The sequence below is a fragment of the Hippoglossus stenolepis genome, chromosome 11 (genome assembly GCF_022539355.2).
Source record: "Hippoglossus stenolepis isolate QCI-W04-F060 chromosome 11, HSTE1.2, whole genome shotgun sequence".
Lineage (NCBI taxonomy): Eukaryota > Metazoa > Chordata > Actinopteri > Pleuronectiformes > Pleuronectidae > Hippoglossus > Hippoglossus stenolepis.
The window spans coordinates 1,710,102-1,733,563 of NC_061493.1; the positions used below are offsets into that span (position 1 = coordinate 1,710,102).

The 23,462-nt window shown below is 40.6% G+C and overlaps 1 protein-coding gene across 1 annotated transcript in view; it reads right to left on the minus strand.

Annotated features, from left to right (window-relative positions):
- Positions 1-23,462, minus strand: part of plppr4a (phospholipid phosphatase related 4a) — a 53,756-nt gene that overhangs the window by 20,560 nt on the left and 9,734 nt on the right. Inside the window, exons 2-7 of the mRNA XM_047341851.1 lie at positions 18,511-18,696; positions 15,003-15,132; positions 14,679-14,874; positions 8,457-8,514; positions 8,190-8,363; positions 2,862-2,997 (exon numbers count right to left, since the gene is read on the minus strand). Of these exons, the coding sequence (XP_047197807.1) occupies positions 2,862-2,997; positions 8,190-8,363; positions 8,457-8,514; positions 14,679-14,874; positions 15,003-15,132; positions 18,511-18,696 (880 nt within the window). The remainder of the gene's footprint in view (positions 1-2,861; positions 2,998-8,189; positions 8,364-8,456; positions 8,515-14,678; positions 14,875-15,002; positions 15,133-18,510; positions 18,697-23,462) is intronic.

The window sequence follows — 23,462 nt, forward strand, 5'->3', positions numbered from 1 at the left end:
ATAATAATGATAGCCTTAGCGTAGCATTTATTTCAGTACTAGACTCAGTTGGTTTCAGTCAGTGTGTAACATTGTTGTAACCACACACTTGACCTGGTATTATCATATGGTGTCAAAATTGAACATCTAATAGTACTTCCACATAATCCGATTCTATCAGACCATAATTTAATTACCTTCAATTTCTCATTATCATAATACATGCCACTTATAAAAAACTGTGTTGAAAATCACCTAGCCTGGAAAAATAGTGTTAAAGCATATAAGAAGGCCCTCCACAAAGCAAGAGCTGCCTACTACTCCACACTAATAGAAGAAAATAAGAACAACCCCAGGTTTCTCTTCAGCACTGTAGCCAGGCTGACAGAGAGTCACAGCTCCATCGAACTGAGTATTCCTCGATCCCTGAATAGCAATATCTTTATGACCTTCTTTAATAATAAAATTTTAACTATTAGAAATCAAATCAACCATCTCCTGCCCTCAGTTGGCACTAATACCTTATCAAGAATAGATATCTCAGAAACAGCTGAGAATCTTACCAATTATTTAGACAGCTTCTCTGTGATCACCCTTGATCAGCTGACCAAAATATCTCATCTTCTAAACCCACAACTTGTATCTTAGATCCCATTCCTACAAAATTACTTAAAGAATCCTGGCCCTAATTGATAGTACGTTACTGAATACAATCAATCTCTCATTATCATCAGGATATGTACCACAGTCCTTTAAAATAGCTGTAATCAAACCCCTTCTCAAAAAATCCACCCTGGACCCGGAGGTTTTAGCCAATTACAGACCAATATCCAACCTCCCCTTCCTGTTTAAAATCCTTGAAAAGGTTGTAGCCAATCAGCTGTGCGAGTTTTTCCAGGAAAGTAATATATATGAAGACTTTCATTTGGGGTTTAGAGCTAATCACAGCACGGAGACAGCCTTGGCAAAAGTCACTAATGACCTTCTAATAGCTTCAGATCAGGGATTTGTGTCTGTCCTCGTTCTGTTAGATCTTAGTGCAGCATTCAACACAATTGACCATCAAATTTTATTACAGAGACTAGAACAGTTATCTAGCATTAAAGGAACCGCCCTAAACTGGTTTAAATCCTATTTTTCAGATCGATTCCAATTTGTGCAAATTAATGATGAGTCATCTGTGCGCACCAAAGTTAACCACGGTGTTCCACAGGGCTCTGTGCTCGGCCCCATGTTATTCTCAATATATGCTTCCACTAGGAAACATTATCAGGACACACTCTGTAAATTTCCACTGCTATGCGGATGCCACCTAGTTATACTTGTCAATAAAACCAGAACAGTCTAATCAATTAACTAAACTCCAAGCATGTCTCAAGGACATAAAAACCTGGATGACCCGCAATTTTCTCTTATTAAACTCAGATAAAACAGAGGTTCTAATACTTGGCCCTAAACACCTTAGAGATACATTATCTAATGATATAGCTGCGCTAGACGACACTGCCCTTGCCTCCAATGAAACAGTCAGTAACCTGGGAGTGATCTTCGATCCCGATTTTTCCCTTTAATTCTCACTTAAAACAAATTTCTTTCACTTGCGTAACATCTCAAAAATCATGTCCTTTCTCAAAAAGATGCAGAAAAACTAGTCCACGCCTTTGTTACATCCAGACTTGATTATTGTAATTCCTTATTATCAGGCTCCAGCAGTAAGTCGTTAAAGACTCTGCAGCTTGTCCAAAATGCTGCAGCACGTGTCCTGACAAGAACCAGGAAAAGAGACCACATTTCTCCTGGCTCCCGTTTCACATGGCTCCCGGTTAAATCTAGAATAAAATTTCAAATTCTCCTCCTCACCTTCAAGGCCCTTAATAATATGGCACCATTATACCTTAAAGAGCTGAAAGAGCTTTCAGTTCGGGAGGCAGACACCATCTGTACGTTTAAGAGTAGGCTTAAAACCTTCCTTTACGATAAAGCTTATCGTTAGAGCCGGTACAGGCTTGTCTTAGACCTGCTCTTAGTTATGCTGCTGTAGGTCTAGAATGTCGGGGGACACATGACACATGGAGCTTCTCTTCCCAGCTTCTCCTTCCTCTTCTCAATCGTTCACATCAAAGAAATGAATATCTCATCAATACATGTTACTGACTTGACTTCTTCCCCGGAGTCCCTTTGCCTTATCGTCCTCAGATCTAGGGCCGCGGCTGCGGCCACATCGTGGATTATGATCTGTGGATCGCGTATCAGAGATCGTGATCGTAATGGCGGATCCTGTATCGTGCTGGCTGATCGTTATAATAATGGCAGATCCTGTATCTTGCTGGCTGATCGTGATAATAATGGCGGATCCTGTATCGTGTTGGCATGTGATAATGGTGGTGGACCACGATCGAGGTGGCAGCTGATGGTGGATCCTGATGGCGGCAGTGGACAATGACTGTGGACTATATTGGCATCCGATCGCGATGGTAGATCCTGATCGTGGTGGCTGCTGACCGTGGACTATGATGACAAAAAGACTGCTTCCATTATGCTACAAACTGTTTATTCTAATCAAACCCTTATCTTTCTGATGTTCTCCTTTACACGTGGCATCTATTGCACTTCTGTCCGTCCTGGGAGAGGGATCCCTCACATGTGGCTCTCTCTCTAAGTTTTTTTTAGTAGTTTTTCCTTACTCTTGTTGAGGGTTCAGGGCAGAGGATGTCACACCTTGTTAAAGCCTTATGAGACAAATTGTGATTTGTGAATATGGGCTATACAAATAAAATTTGATTGATTGATTGATTGATAAGGGAAATTTATGCTACATTTTATTCTAGAAATGCATTCTCGTAGTTGACATGTCAGGGTGATGAACTCTTGACCTCTTTTACCTTGGTGGCTGTTGCTGACTGCTGTTTGGCTGACATTGGGAAGGGAGGAGAGGGGGGGCTCTCTCAGGATTGGGGGAGATGGATGACTTCGAGACCGATCTTCACTAGGCTGGAAATTCCCCACCGCGTACACTCCCTGCATACAAACACAAACACACACACAAACACACACACACACACACACACACACACACACACACACACACACACACACACACACACACACAGTGAGACACAGAAGGGCATGCTGCAAAGACATATCCAGGCTGAGAAAGCAGCCATGTTAGCTCTTCATTCCTTCACCAAAACATGTACTATATTTACTTCACTGGAGGATGGATACAAGTCATTGTTATCAAGGTATCTAAAATACATACAGTACAAATAAGGGAATGAATGCAGACCATATTTTTCATACACACTCTTGTTCATTGACACGGTTAGTACCTACCTGGTTACATGTTATTGAAAAACATGCTGCTGTTGCATGATGATATAAAAATAAAATAAACATCCACCAGTCAAATGTATTTAAATTACTCTGCACTTGTAAGGAACTGGCAATTTCATCTAAAGTAGAGCTGATGATCCAGAGCACAACCTCATATTTGTAGCCAACATTTTCTCTCCAGAAGGCAGAACAACAAAAGTGTAGGCAGTTGAAGAGGCTTGTGTGTGTGTGTGTGTGTGTGTGTGTGTGTGTTTGTGTGTGTGAGTGTGTGAGTGTGTGTGTGTGTGTGTGTGTGTGTGCTCGTGTGCATGTGTGTGCATGCTGGACGTATCTTAGTGTGTGTGGGAGGCACTGTGTGAGTGTCAGCATTTTCTACACGAAAGTTGAACATCCATGTCTCCTTTCAAGTAGAACTGTAATAAACCACACGTCCTTCAGTAACAATAACATGAAGATTATGCAACAACATGCAGTTTAAAAATTGTATTGCTACCTAGTTTAATGTATATCATGGTGATGATGTATGGGTATGTGTCAATTAAAACTGTAATGTCCTGACAGCTCAAACATAGTTTAATCACTGTCAATCAATCTAAGTGAAGCAGGTATGCCCCTCTCATCAGCCCTCGTCAAAGCTATGCCCCCAAAATGGTAAATGGTCTTTTTTAGTCTTTAGAGTCTGCTTTACAGTACAGATTTGCCAACCACCCATTCACACACACGGTGGGTCGCTCTATTATTTTAACCTTATTTAAAAGTGCTTAGAGATGGCGCTAAACAAATAAAATGGAAATGAATAATGAATGTAATAGCAACAATGAGATGTATTATTTGACAAGTTTGTGTCTAATCAGAGTGTAATCAGTCTTTTCAGTTTGCTCTGTGTAACAACTCGCTATGCTTTTACTTGATAAAAGATAGTGATAGAAGTGAAGTAGTAATGGAAACATTTGATTGAGACTTATGTGAGAAAGAAAAGGCAGGAAGGAGAGGTGAAGAGTGGCCAGGCAGGAGGCAGGCAGAAGAAGTGTAAATATTTGGAGACAATGTCCCTTTTATACAGGTTAGTTCAGGAGGAAGGTTATTATCCATACGTCTCATTATTTTAGTTTTTTAACCAATCCTGTTATCTGGTGACACCAGAGAAAAGAATCAACAGCCTTTACATCTGTCTAATTCAATCATAATATAAATCTTAAGAAAATATGTCATTATATCATCATGTATTTAAAAAAGACTCCTACACTTCTCATTACCACTTTATTACAAGGAGAGTGCTAATTTGTTGTTTTTGAATAGCATCTCGAGCAATCTAGTTGAAGAGGACGAGCAGTCAGAGGATTCACGGACAACAGAGCAAGTGCCTGACCAAGGAAGTGAGGGGGAGTGTAGTGCTGTAACTACCAGCCAAGGCAAAGAGGAGGAGGAGTGACAGCATGCTGGAGGCTTACATGATGAAGAAGGAAACCAGGGAAGAAGAGAGAGCGAGAGAGAGAGAGAGAGAGAGAGAGAGAGAGAGAGAGAGAGAGAGAGAGAGAGAGAGAGAGTACTACAGCGAGATGAGGACACCTGGTTCCTTTTAGGCTTGGCCCCTTCATGAGGCGTCTGCCCCCAGAAAGGTAATCCTAGGTTGAGTTCTGTCAGGAGGCAGAATAAGGAGATGTGTGTTTTCTAAACTGTGTTGAAATGTGTTATATATTTATATTGATGTTTATTGTTCAAGTTTTTAAAACATTTCAAATTATTACATACTTATCATAGAAATGTTGAACAAACAGGAAAAGAACAGTGCTGTTCACAGGGCCTTTTATACTATAGTTTTTGGATAAATATGTTATTCTCTCCACCATCTTCTTCAACTGGCTCCCCGTCTCCTGGATTCGGATCAGAGTATGCAAGTTGCCTTAATGATACTGTCAGCTGCATCAGGGCAGACCTGTAATCTCTGACAGTAGAACCAATGTAATTCTTCACTATGTGCTGCGCTCTGGAGAGGCGGTAATTGAAAACTTGTGTCCTCTTGAAAAATAGGGCTTTATTGGAGAAGCCTCGTCAGCCACAACCACATATGGCACATGTCCCAACTCTGGTGCAGAAAATGAGGGAGGAGAAATGGTGGCGGTACATAAAGATCACCTTTCTGGAGGGCTCCCAAAATCTCCAATGTACAATGAGAAGGAGTCTTTGTAATTGTGGTACTGTGATCCTGAGTTGGGAGGTGCCTGGATCACAATGTGTTCACCGATGCCATGTGGGAAATCGCTCTTTGAATCTCCTCCCAGTATTCATCTACAGATCGTATTTGGACGTGGCATGTGGGCTTCTTTCATGTCTTCCCAAATGTCATTGCAGGTTTCCTTCACTGTTTGTGCCGCAGTTAAGATACCAAGTTGAAACCTGCTGCATGTGTGATGTAGTTTTCACCAGTGCTTAGAAATCTGCAAAGACATGATGAGAGTATTATTGTAGTATTATTTTTTTCTGTATTGCTCAATCCCTAGTTAATATGGTAACACACACACGCTCAAATTCATGACATAGACATCCATTAACCATTTTGATCTATTTTCTTTAATTTAATTGCAAACACCACCTTTTGTTGCCTCTATCTGTCATAAAAACATAGACCATTTGATAAAGTATGTTTGACTTAAAACTAAATATCTAACATCTTGTTACAGTTTTAAAATATTCTTATACAAACACTTCCTGGATTACTAAGGGAGGCACAAAGCAACTCTTGTCTTGTTAAAGCAACTCTAGTTTTTATATAGATAAGTAACAGCTTAAAAATAATTTTGATGGTACACAAACGTAATATAACAATGTCTGTCATTGGGTCAGTGCCCACTGGACACCTGGATTTCGGAGCATATTTCACTCGTTGGCGAACGCAAGTAAAAGGGCATAGGATGCAGGACAGATGCCAACCTGAGTAAGTCATAACATTTGCTTGTTTGCTTTGTCTCTAGATTTGATACACTGTACATTATGTTCTGGCATCGATAACTGCGTTGTGTTGCTGTGCTAGCTTGTTAGCTTGTATGCTACTGTTTCACGCTGAGTTGAGTGCAGTGAATGGGCAAATGTTTACTGCCATACCCCAAAGACGGCTCTGCTTCTGAGGTTGCTGGTTTCTTCTCCACCAGCTTGTCAATAAATGCATGTGTGAACAGCTGTGTGCATGGTTAGGCTCAGACCATAATTCTTATTTACGACAGTGAATTACGCATCCCACCTCTAGGAGGAGCCTGTTTATAGCAAATCTTTTCTTTTTTTAAAAATATATATATATATATATTTTTGGGCCATTTTATTGCCTTTAATGGATAGGACGGAGAGTAAGCTGTGAAGGGGGGACAGAGAGAGTGGGGGAGGACATGCATAAATGCGGGTTGAGGCCCTGCCTCATTGGGGCGGCAGCTCTACCAGGTGCGCTATAGCAAATCTTGCATACAGTATTGCATTTCTGAGAGCACAATTGGCCACAGGACTGTGTGTGTTTATTACTTTGGGTATTTCCTTCTGTTAACTATCAGGGAACACACAATTTATTTTTGAGTATAATGCAATACAAGTATACACCATAATAATACAATTTACTTTCAATTGACTTAAAAGGTTCACAGTTTAGTATTTTATGCAGTATGTTTAAGAATGTGATGTACTCCAATACTACCAGAATGTGCCTTTGAGAGTGATAGTTTTGAAGCAGTTGTAGAATAAGAACAACCTCCTCCTCTCTCCAGTCTTAAAAGAATAGTTCACCCAAAAATGATAATTCACTCATTATCTACCCACCCCTATGCCGATGGAGGGGTGGGTGATGTGTTTGAGTCCACAAAACACTGCTGGAGTTTCAGGGGTAAACAGTTTTAGTCTTGTGTTTTGTCATCCAAGTATCTGCAAGCCCCGACATTCATATTCGACTCGAAACAAGGTCATTTCCACTGTGTTAGTGGACGTTAGCATTTTCGACGGTCCCTGAATGTACCTCGTCGAAAAATATCAGCGGACAGTAATGCTTTAAAACACGGTGTAAATTACCTTGTTTAGAGTCGAATATGAATGTCGGGGCTTGTGCACACTTGGATGACACCACAGGAGCAGTATGGAGGCATGTTATGTTTTTTTTCTGTTGTTTTATTACATCTGAAGATAAGTCCCTAATATCTTCAGTTGTATTGGATTCCGCTGCTACTCTGTTTCCCCTTGAAACTCCAGAAGTGTTTTGTTGACTCAAACACTTCACCCACCCCTCCATCGGCATAGGGGTGAGTAGATAATGAGTGAATTATAATTTTTGGGGGAACTATTCCTTTAAGTGTATTTATTGTCGAAGAAAACAAATGAAAGAAATGTTCACAGCTGGAATTGTTCACAAGCAAACTGGACCCTTCTCAAATTAAATACTGAAGAACCTTACCTCAGAAATACAGCTAGCCGCAGATCCAGAGCAGTGGACTCTCTGAAATGACTCCTCTGTGTCTTCAAACTTGGTGCCAGCTGTTGCAGGAGTTCTTCAAACTCGCCGACGTACATCCTAAAATACTGTGCGTCCTGAACCAAGTAGTGAAACTCACCACGATCTCATCAATATCGGATGTATCCAGGTATTTAGTTTTCTTTTCGTTTTGCTTAGTAAAAGGAGCACCAGATCATCATCACTTCATCATAGTTTTTCCCAAGGTGCGATTTTTTACTGTGCATGGCTTGTAATATGGCCAACAATCTCAGTGTACAAGCATGTCAATATTCTTTAAAACATTTGAACCTATCCTTTAATAGAGAAATGGTCAAGCTGCATGCCTTGTTATATCTTAAATAACCTTCACCTGACCTGTATAAAGCCATATTTGTAACTCATTGAACTTTACCAGATAAACGGCAATGGCAGATCCCAGTAACCATCCACAGTAGACATCGACAGGGTGGTTTCTGAACTGGATGATCCTGGTTAACCCAGCTAAGATGGCCAGCATGACGAAAGAGAAGACCAGGAGAGGCTTCAGCAACTTGGCAGAGTCTGTCAGTACGGTGTTGAAGTACATCTAAAAGACACAGTTTAGCGTGTTATCTTTTACTGTTGGTAAATTTTAATGTTGGCTGAAGATTTGACATGAGTGTGCATGTTAACCACTTACTGAGATGTAGACAGCAGCAAAGGCAGCCAGAGTTGCATGCTGGGAAGGAAACGACTTCCTACAAAGAAAAAAGACAGTGTTCTTTATGCTAATTATCATGTTCAGACAGCTAAGGACAATACTGAATATTCATCTGCTACAAGGAGGTGACTTTCAAAGAAACTTGGAGGTGTGGGTGTTGCAGCTGTAGCAAGTGTTTCATTTGCAATTTGTCTTGATCCTGCTGATAACATATTTTCAGTACTACCGGGAGTAGGACTGTAACCCTAAAGAACGAAATATATTGAATATACATCAAGATACCAGTTTGTACAGATATGTACATTACAATATAATAATGCTTTACAATATAATAATGCTTGTTTATTCAACTACTCTAAGTTGAGGGCATGGCTATACGATCACCCTCCTCTTACCTGAGTTTTCCCTCCTCATATCAAGCACACCTAAGATCAATCTGCCTCACTACCACACCTGTTTCCTGCTTCATATAAAGCCTGGTGCTTCACTCCAATCATCGTCAGATGGTCCGTTTACCCACAAGGTATCCAAGCTCTTGACTTTGTTATTTTTGGAAAGTTTGGGACTGTTGCTTACGTCATCTCTCTTGTGCTCATGTTACCACTATGTAATCACTTTTTACTCTGAGTTCTGCCTCTTGTGTCCTGAAATCTAGTAACTATAACAGGTTGTTTACATCAGGGATTTCTAAAGTCTAACACAACTCTACCAAACAACTGACAAAATAAACATGCACAACCATTATTAAATGTATTCATTTTTGCTGTCCAGTTTTCTTCCGTTTTTGTTCAGAACAAACAGTAATTCATATCTGATTATGTAAAGTATTCACAAAAATTCCACAATTACCAACTGCAATTATTAATTCATTGTTATAATTAATTAATTCAAATAAAAAAATGTTTACACATTTGCATAAAGAAGGCTAATGATAATCCTCTTTACATGACAGAAAATACATTATTTAATTAAGCAGAGAAAGTGGTGTTTAGAGATTGAATTACATTTTTTTTAGGGAGCTCAGGATGACTGAAAATGGCTTCAATACTCAAGATGATTTCAAAGAGCAGAATAAGAACGGCTCATTCTGGTGTGTAGGAAAGCACAGAACAGTCTGTACTGTTTGTGTCAGAGGGTTTAACGGAAGCATCCACACTGTTTGAGATGTGTGCAGTGTACAGTCCATCTCTCTGTAAAACTATCTCTACAGCTTTGAGTGTTGAGGAGCACAGTGGCCTCAATTATGTACAACGGAGATCGTGTGGAACCACCAGGACTCTTCCTAGAGTTGACCATCTGGCCAAACTGAGTAACAGGGTAAGAAGACCATTGGTCAAATAGGTGATTAAGAACCGGTTTATCTAAAGTAACATCTAAACTTCTCTACAGAGATGCAAGAACCTCTCTGAAGGACGACCATCTCAGCAGCACTCCATCAATCAGGACTTCATGGTAGAGTGAATCCATGACAAATGGCCTCCATTTATATATCACTGTTCTAGTCTTAATGACCACACCATGTTCTTCATACTACAAATGATATTCAGCCATTCACACATCTTTACACAAGCTCTTGTCTATCTCTCATATATCCCACACTGATTACACAGCCATCAAGGGCAATTTGAGTTTCAGTGTCTTGTCTTGACACTCCCTCCTGAGACATGGATGATTTAGAAGCCAATTTGAGATAAAAAATATATGTGACAGGAGTTTACCAAAGCGCATTTAATCCACATTAACTATATGTCTCTCAATAGGACGGACATTGACAGCTTTAAGTTGTTTGGGGCAACCCCAGAGAGAAGGTCAGTTATCAACAAGACCAAAGAAATACTCACGACAGTAATGAAACAGCAAGCAGTTCAGTGAAGAAAGCCAACTGAAGAACATAAATACAGTGCCATCTGAGCGCTTAAGCTTCAGGCAAGATTACTACAGGCATATGTCTGATCTATTATTGATAAGAACAAGATTGGAGGGGTGGCACAGTGGTGCAGTGGGTAGCACTGTCACCTCGCCTGTTGACATCCTCCGGGTGCTCTGATTTCCTCTCACATTCCACAGACATTCAGATGAGGTGGTTCTAAATTATCTTTAGGTGTAAATAAGAGGTTGAACTGTTGTCTCTTACAATGACCTGTCGAGGCTGAACCCCACCTGTCCCCTAATGTGAGCTGAAACAGAATACAGGGATAGATAATGGATGGATGGTTGAGAGAGAATAGCAAAGACCTGTACCATTAATAACCTTCAGTAATTAACATTAAAGGGCCCATATTTTACACCTTCCTGGGATGTAATTTGAGGTATTGGTACCCCTAAGATGATATATCAGTGGTTTAAAGTCGATATAACTGCCTCTTGAGCCCCTCCTCTGATTGGCTAACTGCACTTTTAGTGACACGCGACCAGGCCTATCACCGGTCTCATTCTGGCACATTCACTCTGGTAAACACAGCTGAAAGTCACGCTGGTATGTTTGGATACCGCTATAGAAGACCAGCCACACATTCACAGCCGGTTACAACAGGATGTTTCTGAACGGTAAGTTACACCGTCCTCATGTTTGTTCAAGTTTTAGCAGGACAGTTGTCCAATGTAGGAGTAACATCCCGAGTTACAGTACGGAGTTTCACAACGGAGTTTCAATACGGAGTAACGTCAGAAGAAATAAAGCGTAACCGCTGGTCTCAAACAGTAACATTCTTAGGAGGAATGTGCACGGACACATTCTCTTCCTTGCATCCCTCCACGCTGCAGTGTTTCTTCAGTTTTGTTTGTTGTGGTTAGCTTGTGGTAGCTAGAAAGCTGCTAGCTCAGCAACAAGACTGCTTGGTGTGGAGGGGTGGTAGTGGTGGGGAGCGGTGGTGGTGGGGAGCGGGGGTGGTGGGTTCGGAGGCTGGACTGGTACCGGCTGGGTGGGGCTGAGAGACGAGTGCGATCCCGTATGACTCATACGGAGGAGGAAGTACAAAACGAGATGTTTAGATAACAGAGTGACTGTTTTCATACTTTGAGGGTCCCTACTGACCCCCTTCAAGTCATTACGGATAGTAAAAGCCCAGAAAATGTATTTTTACACAATATGGCCCCTTTAAACAAGATAAGCATATTTATCAAATTGTTGTTGAGAAGAGCTCAGTTGCTAAAATGCAACAATGCTGAAAAGCAGATGATGCTCAGTGAATGACTGTGATGAAGGTTAGATACAGTTAGTGGCAGCTCTGGAAAGTTTGACATATATGATAAGAGCAAGTATTTGCTGAACAAACAATAAGCTTAGCTGAAGTAAACCAAAGGAGAGCCTATCCTGTAAACTTAGTGATTACAACATGCATGTAATATTGAGAGAAATAGAAGCCCTGGTTAGAAAGACACGTGAAAAGCAAATGTGAGCAATAATGAAAGTTTCAACTACCCTGATGAAATGTGCAGAGCTGTGCATCGAGTGGTTATTATTGTAATAATCCTTAAGAGGTTTGCAGTGATTTGAGAACAGTTAAGAGGCGTTGTTAATTACACACCTATTTATTTTATTAATGCCAATTTATTCTGCCCACACACAACCTTATGTTTAGTTATTAGAACCAAATACTGCCCAACCAAACTATGTCCAACTTTACACCTTGATGGTTTACAACATCCAGAAGTTAGTGCGTCTCATAATAACATAAATATTTCTAACTTAGTATTTTGCACTGTTGCAACATTGTATATCTCCTGGGCAGCACTCATTAATGTCTTCTCTTTTTCTTTCTCTTTGTCTAACAAAAGAGATATGTCTGTCACAGTCAGAATGACAATTGGCAACACCAGGAAAAATGTCACCGCATAGGTGGTCTATTAAAACATCTATACAGTTTTACCATCCTCTGCAGACAGAGAACTTAGCACAATATCAGTGGTTTCTGTTTTATTCAGAACTGCAAGTTCATTTATCCAACTTCCTCAAGGAGACACTGAGTGGTGGTTCAGTTTGACCTACTTTAGGTAGCTCCTCCCACATCCAAGTCTACAAGTAGAGGGGTTGATCACATTTCCTCCTCTTTGTCTCCAAACTTTTTATCCTGACTGTGTGGATGTAGGTGTTTGCCATGTGTCTTTTGAGTAACGTTCAATGTAAGTAACATTTCTTTCACTTTATTTGTATTATGTTGTATTTAAGAATGAAGGTTATTGGATAATGTTTGACAAGTTTGATCTTATTTGTTAAATATTAGAATATGTCTGGCTAATTATTATTTTACATTTATTGTACTTTAATGTGAAGATATCTAAAATACTAAATACTGGATTTATGTATGGTGATTTGTTTTGCAATGTTTTCATTTGTTTTTTCTCTGTTTAGAACCATGGCAATCATCAAAGCAATCATTATTTATCATGATTACGATTAAATAAATGGACAGCTGATTGCCCACAATTGTCTCCTGGTGGTTTGTGGCTCCAGTTAGAACCTTATATCCTCAACAAATGGTCCTTCGAGCCGGAGACAGCCACACTCCACACAATGGCCTAAAATGGCTGCATCAGAGACTGATGACACTAAGCCTATTAATGAGCCCACTAATGAAGGTCAGGCTCCTTCTGCTCAGCTTATAGATGGATCCCAAGGTGTAAGAGACTCAACCCAGCCCATTACGGACAAGGCCAGGGAATAAATGTCTCAAACATTAGCTAAGCCATCTACACCTGCTCACCAAGCTGAGCCTCGACTTTCACCTGAACATTTATTACCTACCTCTCAGAGAGAGCCCCAAATCCCTTCATCATCAGTATCTTGTGAGCTATCAGCTAAAACCCTCACCAAGCCAATTAGTTATGAACCAGGGGCTAGACCTAAAAGGAATCTACGGCCCCCTGCCTATTATGGGATTCATCCACAGCCAAAGCAGAAGGCATTCACAGTCGTAATGTACGGAAGTCTTTTTGCACCAAGTCAGCCTCTAGTCTGCGTACAAAGATCTCAACTTAGTAGGCATTATGAAATACCGCCTGTATTTAAGAGTGGCCGAGAGAGTGATTTTGCCCTCCTGAAAATGGCTTTGGGTAACATCCCATCTTAGTGAGGAGTATAAATATCAGATCCTTTTAGAACATTATCAGCACCCAGGAGCTAAGACATTAGCCAAATCCAGTATGCATGATGCAAGACCATATTTAACTGCTCTCCAAGCACTTCAAGAGAAATATGGTCAGCCAAGGCTGCTAGTTCAGAGTGAAATTGGAGAAATACTGAATTCCCCTAATATTTGCATAGGTGATGTAGAGGCCTTTGATGATTTTTCCCTCTCTGTCCATGCTCTGGTGGGAATGTTGCTGTCCCTAGACATGGATTTGTAGACCAACGTATTAATCCCGGCATTCTGAATGGGCAAACAAACCAAACTTATCCCCTCCTTCACCTTTCAACCTGGCTACAGTCAAAGTCGAGAGCCAAACACTTATCAGAGAGATATTAATAAACTCTCCAACATAACTCTAACGGTCACAAAGATCACTAAAAGTTGCTTTAAAGTCAAAGTGCAAGAGAACCTGTCAAAGTTAGGGCATAATGTTTTCTTCTGGCACCTTGCAGCTGTAGCTGAGAAATTAGAGAAATGTGAGCATGACAAATCTAGACGCTTCTCTACACGTCACTGGGTTCACTGAATGGTTTAATGAAAATCATGTCATGAACTTCACTAGATCTCAACCCACCTGAGCAGTTCCACAAACTCTAAGAATCTATGACATGGAGCACTGAAGCTGCTCTGAATGTCAGTGATGGAAAAACGTATATTCACAAACTCTACAGTGGGTTTCACTTTGTCACCCATCAACCCCAGTAACCAGTACCTGACTATTTCATTCTAATGCTCGCCTTACAAATCTACGTCTAAATAATCATCTCTATGCAATCCTTTCTCCTCTCAAAGCTCATCATTGTAGAACATGACCTTATAAATGTACTATGTACAGTGTCCTAATTTTAGCTCACATATTTTCTGTGTTTTAGTAAGGGTCCTGAGAGCAGGTTGGTAACCATGACAACAGCAAAAAATATATATATCCAGTACCGCAAGATACAAGAAGATCATAGCATGTGTTTGCTAAAACTAGACATTCAATAGACACAAATCCAACACACCCACACACACATCCTCTAACACAGTCACTAGTTCACTCACAAACCCTCCCACACACAGAAAGTCTTACCTCCCAGCGTTGATGAGCCCAATGTCTTGTCCAGAGCAGATATCCTCCAGAATGAAGGCTTCGTCACAGGTGGACATGTTAATGTGGGTCAAGTTGGGTTTGCACACATCCAGCCAGTAGGGTGTGTGTTGACCAGTGGAAAGCTGGAGAATGTCAGTTATCAGTGCTGTCACACACAGGCCGAAGATATGGACTCCTTGGAAAGTAATACATTTATTACAATTATTGTTGACAGTTATATTAATGTCAGTGTTTCATGTGTTTATTTATGGTTCTGTGGTTTGTTGTTAAAAACATGCATGTGTGCATAATGAGTCCTCCCACCTATGAAGCGTACAGCTCTGCGAATGTAGGAGTTGAAATTACAGCCTGCAGCGTTGATATTGGCCTCAGTCTGTGTGGCTGACGACCTCCTGGACAGATAGCAGTACAGAATGGCCTCTCCTATCAGGATCTACATACAGACAGACACAGAGAGGATTGATGGCAATGCACATCTTTGTCACCAGATACATTAACCTCACTGAAATATATTAGTGTGTTTACTGTTGCATCCTGTTGTGACTGCAAACTTTATACAGACTAGTGCAGTGCCTGTTCTAATCATGCCAGACAGGCAGACAGACAGACATTTCTAGAATTATTAGACAGATGACATGCTCTTAACAATCTCTATTTTATCTCCTCTTTCCATATTGTGATCATACATGTGAAATATAATTTTAAGAATGACTGCCTCTTACGCTGCAGAGGGACTTTAGAATCATTCCTTGGCATTAGTGATTCCTCCTCAAAGAGGCCTGTGATACACTGTCACTTTCTTCTTGTTTGAGTGGAGGACATTGTGTGCAGAGCTTTTCATATACAGTCTATGGAGCAGAGTAAGGGAAACTTGGCATGTGTGGTGTGTGGTTTATATATAAGTTTAAAGGATTAACTTAACTGGTGTTACATTTTCATACATTGCATGTCAGCTATTTCTCTCCACAGTTGCCATGCTGCTCGTTGTGGGAACTGTTGGGTTTTTCTATAAAATTGTAAAGTCTCATCCTTACTATGTAAAGCGCCTTGAGACAATGTTGTGATTTGGCTTCATATGACTAAAATACTATTGAAATGAAATAAATTGAACTGAATCACCTGGCTAATACCGTTCCTATGTTGAGTGGTGGTGGCAATGTCATGCAAGTGTGTTCACTAGATAAAAGGAGATTCTTAAAGAAAAGTTGCTCCAGAGTGCACATAAACAATTGTAAACTTTTCAAACATGACTAAGACCAAAAGTACACAAGCAAGATAACACTGGAGTGGCTTCAGAACAAGTCTCAGACTGCCCCAGCCTATAGACCATCTGTGGAGAGACCTGATAGATAGACAGGGTATAAACCAATTGAGAGCAGAGCTCTCGTTTACAATGGTGCCCTGCATTTACATAAACAAGTACAAATTACAATACAGAGGAGTAAAAATGTCTTAAAAAAGAGATAAGATAGCCACATCAAGAAAAACAGGAGCATTCATCAACTAAAACTTCCTTTAACAAAAACTTTAACTGTTTCTAAGGTTAAAACAAGATCTAGCCTAAATGAGTCCTGAAGTTTATTCCAACTATGAGGAGCGTGGTATCTGAATGCAGTTTTACCCAGTTCCGTGTGCATGAAGGGTTTGTCAAGGGTGATGTGTTGTTGAGAACGAGTGTGGTGATCCATATTTCTAACTTTAAAAGGGATGATAAATAAAATGGAAAGTTTTTAACATGGCAGGTCGCCACAGTCTAGAAAATGAATGGGCAACACTGTACAGTATATTATTGTTTTAAATTGAAAGTGATCTCCGTCCAGAGAAGTGTTAAAGCTCTGTATTACAAAATAATATCTTTCCATAATAACACATCTGAATACAGAGGTCATGTGATGTAAACAGGAAGCAGATTATCTACACTGCAGTTGGTTGCTTTATTACAGAAAATGATGCCAACAAGGAACATCAATGGTGAAAAATAAGAGCAGGGATTTATTTTCTTACACCAACAACCAAATGGAACTGTTACTGAGTGAGTGTTTTTAGTGTAACTACCCATCAATCCACACTCAATAACCCAGGATCACAGTGAAAACTGTTTTTAAGCATTAACAGTTAATGGTCAAGTTGATACTGACAATAACCAATCAGCAAGTGAATGAGTGTCTGCAACAGTATTTCCAAAAGTCTCAGTTTCAGTCCGTACAAACCCCATAGTTTTACTAAAACAGAACAAGCTGTCTTCCCAAAAGGCTCCATTTCAGGGGTTGGGTAACTCAAAACTGAGTGGCACAGGTGTAACCATAACAACAGTGTGTGTAGTAAAAATAAGATGGTATTCATGTGGATGTAGTATGAGAGTATGTAGTATGATTACCCAAGAAGAAGGGCTATCAACAAAGTACTTATTTTGGGTACTGAACACTGAATCAGTTTAAATAGATTAGCAAAAATGTTATTAAATATTGTCATGGCAATTCTGCAATCCCACTCTGACAACGAGGAACGAGACACAAATCTCTTACAGTATTGTCACACTTTAATGCTCAGAGCATGGTGCACAAGACAAAGTTTGGTTTGTAATATGCACACCGATGGGAAGCTGTTCTTTCTCTTTATACATTTGGCTCCTTCCTCCCCTGGTTGAGGTTGTTTCTAAGCCAAAGTCAGGATCTTCTGATGACATCAAGACGACAATGCCTTAGTTTAGGCAATTAGGCCAAGATTCATTCAGTTGTACAGGATACAGCATGATCAAGGTAACATTGTATAAGATTCAATCATGATCAATCAATTAACATGATTACACTGTGCATGATCAAAATGTTTCATTTCCCTCACAGTACTGTCCAGTACATTTCCCTCATTTCCACTGTTTTCACTGTAATCGTGAGTCATTGAGTGTAGATTGATGGGCCGTTAAAACTGTGTGTGCAAAGGGAATAGTTCTAAATACTTTCTGAAGCCACTATATATTTATCCTCATTTTAATGTGAAAATCAGCTATCAACACTTCCAGCGTTATTGTTCTGTCAGCAGTGTACAGAGTATCATCAGTTCACAGAAATAGCTTTAAAAGAAAGTCCCTGACACCAACCCCATTGTGGCATTTTCGTCAGTAAACACACCATAGAGGTCTTCACACTGGAGCAGATTTGAGAACTTTCGACCCATAGAGACATTACAAGCCTCACCTGATACCCCAGGTCCGGCTGTAAGCCTGTTTGTTCTTTTCACTGACATCTGTGCTGCATGTTGACTCAACATGTACCTTGTAAATGTTTTTTTTCTTCTCTATCCCCAATAAATTCATATTAATGTCATTGATATAATGCAGCCAACAGGAAGCAACATCAAGCATCACATGAATATATGTATTATCATCAGTAACTGCAGTGTTTTTGGTGTAGGCTTACTAATAATTAAATATAGCAATAATAATTGTATTAATATAATAATAATTATTATTGTATGGTAGGGGGTTTACCCAAGTCTGTATTATAATGGACCAGGGTGACTAATAGCAACAGATCAACAGCCAATCACGAGTGACCTTTCGTTTCAAGGTTCTGTGGTTTCATCCAATGGTGGAGTAAGATCAGTGCTAGCCAGGGGTTTCACTGCTTTTCATATGCCAATTAGATCACACCTACCCCCGTCCCCTGACCCCGCTACCAGAGGTTCGTTCTTGACAATTTATGACTCAGGCTAATGTGGAATTCACAGGCTGTAAACAGCCGTTAACTGCCGGGAATTAGGGACGTTTACAGGGCCGAAACTCCGGTTTTCATGCAGTGGGAGGTTTACTTACAGTGGCGGTGGGAGCAGCGAAGGCCAAACTGAAGAGCAGAGGCAGTGGGCAGACTTCCTGTCTGGGCAGGATGTAGGGCAGAGACAGACTGCGGTCATTACAGCTGTACCCAGAATGCACCGGTTGGAAAATATCCGTCAGCTCCAAAAAGTAAAGACTGACAACAGAGGAGGCCAGGATAGGGAGCTGCAGTAAAGAATTTAAAAAATAAGATTAGAACAACAACACACCAATAGACACAACATCCAACCCAGTGCTGATTCCACAGTTTAGTCCTTTAGCTCTGACTAATCCAGAGGAACATAGACTCAAAGGTGCTCATCCTGAGGAGGCACAAAGACGTGTGGACCAGAGGTATCAGCCAAACAGACAACCTAGACATTTTTAAAGACGTGTGGGAAAGTTGAACTAGTGTGATTAGTTATTCAATTGATTTATTTTCAAATGTTTCCAGGCAATCGCAGCTGAAGCAGCATGGGAGAGAGGAAGGTAAATGGTAAATGGTCTGTATTTATATATATATATATATATATATAGCACTTTTCTAGTCTTGATGACCACTCAAAGCGATACAGTACAGTTTTACCATTCACCCATTCACGCACACATTCATACAGTGCATCTATGTACAGCACTTTATGACTCTATGACGGGCCATTCGGGGTTCAGTATCTTGCCCAAGGACACTTCGGCATGCAGATATGGAAGACTGGGATCGAGCCGCCGGCCTTCTGGTTGGAGGACAATCGCTCTACCCGTCAGCCACATCCGCCCTTAAGGTAAATGGTATATATTTATATAGCGCATTTCTAGTCTTGATGACCACATTCATACAGTGCATCTATGTGCAGAACTTTCTCTATGAGAGGTTCCAAGGACACCTCGGCATGCGGACTAGAGAAAACTGGGATCAAACTGCGAACCTTCTGTTTAGAGGACGACCGCTCTAACCCCTGAGCCACAGGGACAGAAGCTACTGAAGAGAGAGATGTAGTCAAAGTCAAAGTCAAAGTGAACTTTATTGTCATTCAGACCATACATCAAGAAGTGCACAGCAGAACGAAAGGAGGACAGCAGCCCACAGAGGCAACAGACACACACACACACACACCCACACACACACACACACACACACACACACACACACACACACACACACACACAGACACGCATACACACATATTGAGGTATTTGACATAAAATACATTTCAGGTGCATTCCAATTCTTGAGAGAGAAATACATTTATAGGAATGATTAATGTGTTTTAAACCGGCAGGTTGTAAAGACGCTTGAAATTCATCTGTTATAAATCCATCTGTCAGCTTATTTTTGGAGAGTAGCCCACACAACCTGATGCAGCGGCCTACCTCCCTTGCTTAACTGGTCCTGCACTGAAAAGACGAAGGTGAAACAAATTTCCATCTTTTATCAATGGAATTCAGCTTAGTCTTTCTTCATGAAAAGATATGGACAAACTCATTCCACTAATCAGGACCCTGCAAAATAGTGTAACAACCGCATAAATTTGGTGAATATTTCCGGCTGATAAGGGCTGCATCCTGCAATCATGTCTCTGAAATTATAGAATTTAACTACCACTGCTCTGTGAACTGCTTCCTGTTTTGTAGGAGGAAATAGCCCACACAGGGTCTGCTTTGAAAGATTCTAGCCCTTGGACAGTTGCAGTTGATGACTCCTGACCTATAGGTTAGGGGGCTGTGGCTGAGTGGTAGAGCGTTCGTCCGCCAAACCAGAAGGTCGGCAGTTTGATCGCCAGTCTTCCTTACTGCATGCCGAAGTGTCCTTGGGCAAGATGACGATCCCCGAATTGCCCCTCATAGAACAAAAAAAGTGCTGGTTCTCTCATGGATTTGAAGTGACGTAACTATACCAGTGGTTACATTCCCTCTGGTATAGTCTGGTGTGGATATTCTGGTCATCATACACAGACAAACACACAACCCTCTCTACTAGGCTGCTCGATTCGGTTGGCAAATCATAGAGACACAGAGAGTAGCAGTAAATTACTGACAGAGTCGTTGAAACTGTAAACATAACTTTTTTATGGTCAAAATGTGTTTGAAAAGACCCCAAGTTCACAATGTAAGTGGACTTAGTGGAGCTGTGCATGGCTCCCTGGGTGTCTGCCCCCGGCTTGGTGGCACTTTGGCTGGGCTGTGCGCCTTCTCCCTGCGTCCGTAGCCAGGTTTAATTTTTTCTATAAATCCATGTTGCTGGAATGGAAATAATGCTTTCATATTTTTTCAGTGTCTCCATAGACCACTCACTGTATGGGGTCTATGTTAGCAGTGAAACCAAAGCAAAATGACTTTAACACAGCACACTTAAGCATTTGTTTATTTATCGCAAGTCATTGCAACATTCAACAACATTATCGCATATCGCATGTTTTCCTAATATCTTACAGCCCTACTCTACCTCCTGAGCCACAGCTGAGATCTGAAGGATCTGATTATATTTGTTTCCCCACAAAACACTATTACTGTACCTAAGTAAAGACATTTTCAGACATGTCCTCATGGAGGAACTGTGGAGAATTTGGTATTGGGTCTGGACAGAGGTTTCCTTTCGCACATGAAAAACACAGCAGGAGGATTTCCACTCAGATGCGTTTACAAGAGCAACAAATCCTCCTGGGGATTCAGCTGAGGAGTGGTACAGCAGACATAGGACGTATTAATGCTACTGCAGAGATCACATGTTTTTGTCTACAGCGCAACAACACAGGCGTTGGCTGTTGTCACCACAACATCTCTCGACATCTTCGCCTGTGTCTTCTACATGGCCCCACTTTTTCATGTGGAGATATTTGTACTCTTTTAGTATTTTTCATTCATGCGTCTGTTAGGTGTTAGAAATGTCATCAACCCCCTCACTCTCTCAAGGTGAATCCTGCGGGGAGGATCTCCTGCTGTGTTCGTTTCCTCCAAAGTTTCAGTGGACTTTATACTAGGAGAAACTGCAGAGGATCTCTGGAGTTCAGTGCATGTTTGAAAGCAGCTAAACACAATGCTGCCATGTCACATTGTTGTGGCTTTATCCAAAGTTTGTTACATACAAGGATAAATATTTCATCTCACCTTGTGTGACAACCTCCAAGCGATAATGCAAAAATTGTTAACTTGCTGCTTTAAACAGAGTAATTTGCCCTAAACCCTTAAAAGGTGTTGTGTGAACTGAAAGTAGAGCTGAAAAGATCAGCAACAACAGTTTAGTCTTTTTAAGACAATCTTCAAACAAAAATTAGACAAATATTTTCAGGTTCCAGCTGCTCAAATGCAAGAAATTGCTATTTTTGTCTGATAAATGACTTTGGAATGTTGCTTGGGGGAAAAACGATTAGAGGATGTCTCCTTAGGCAAATTTACACTATTCTCTATCACTATCGAGAAATTAAACTATGAATGTTCATGGATAAAGAAAATAATCATGGCTTGCACTGAAAGCAGAAGGATTACTTAAATACGTCTAAACTCTTCACTGCACACACACAATCTAGAGTAATATGTCATGCTCACTTTATTTCATTGTACTAGTAAGATAACAATTTGCAAAATGATAGATATTCCCTAAACATGGATGTTTCTAGAGTTGGCGACTGCATTGAGCCTTGCTTTGCTGCTGTTCAAATGCTAAACTACCTGATTTGTCGTTATAATTGAGGCAGCCACAATCTGGCCACATGAATTATGTAAAGACCTGTCATTGACTGTGAAATGTGCTGTTTTATCCACCAATTATTTCAGCATGGCTAAAAAATAGAAGACATGTTAGCATACTTAAAGGCCTCCCTATTAAAACCGATTATGTTTATACAGTAAAATCCAATGATCCACTGTGTCAAATGCTTGTTGCATGTCAAGTATTATCATTCTACAACACTGGCCACTGTCAACTTCCTTTTAGATGTGATTGGTTATATGAATCATGCAAATCTCAACTGAATAACACCAAGGCCCAGTCCCATTTCACCCCTTAGCCCTTCCCCTTCGTTTTGTGCGTTCACGTGTAGGAGTAGACTGTCCCAATACCTGTTGGGATGGAGGGGTAGGGCTAAGGCGTAGGGCTTTATAGCCCTCGAAACTGAGATTTTTCAGACCCTCACTTCAAACCTAGGGGTACCCAGAATGCCTTGTGAATCACCGGCAAACTGGGAGAGAGACCCACAAATGTAGTATTTCTCCATTAATAATGATTTTAAAATTATGATAATATCTTAGTTTAATATCATTTCAATGTATTAATGTAATTTTTTCAAAACAACCTTAAAAAAAAAAAAATTGCGAGCGTGCTAGCGTTAGCATGCTAGCGATCTTTTTTTTGCATGATAGTCCCGTATTTTCACATAATTTCATGTCCCATCCCTCCTCACACACGATGCACTTGATTGAACCCGCGTATAGCAGCGATGTTACTGAACTTTACTTCTCCTCTTATTACAAAGCATCCTGGCAGGGTTGCATACAGACCACTGCTTTTGATTCATACGTGAAATAATGCAGAGCAGCCAAGCTTTTCAATTTCAAATGTCATTGATTCACCTGCATGAGCATAGATGTTATTTGGATATTATAGGTTTGTCACTTTAGTAACTGCAAACAACAGCATTGGTTTATTTGAGATCTCAACAATGTTATTACAATGACATCCCCGGCAAAACTGTCTCGTCTGTTTACATCGACGACTACTGATGATGTAACGGCTTCTTGAAGGGCTGTCCCAATTTGTCGGGGAAGATATCAACCACTACCCCTTGTGACTCCGTTTCAAGGGTTAAGATAACCCTAAAAAACAAAGGGTAGGGGTAGGGCCAAGGGGTGAAATGGGATTTGGCCCAAGTCTGAAGCTTGAATGAAAATCATGTTAGGAATTAAAATGGTTACGGGGAAGAGTGGGTCGTGGGTCGCCTACTGGTTCGATCACTCCTTCA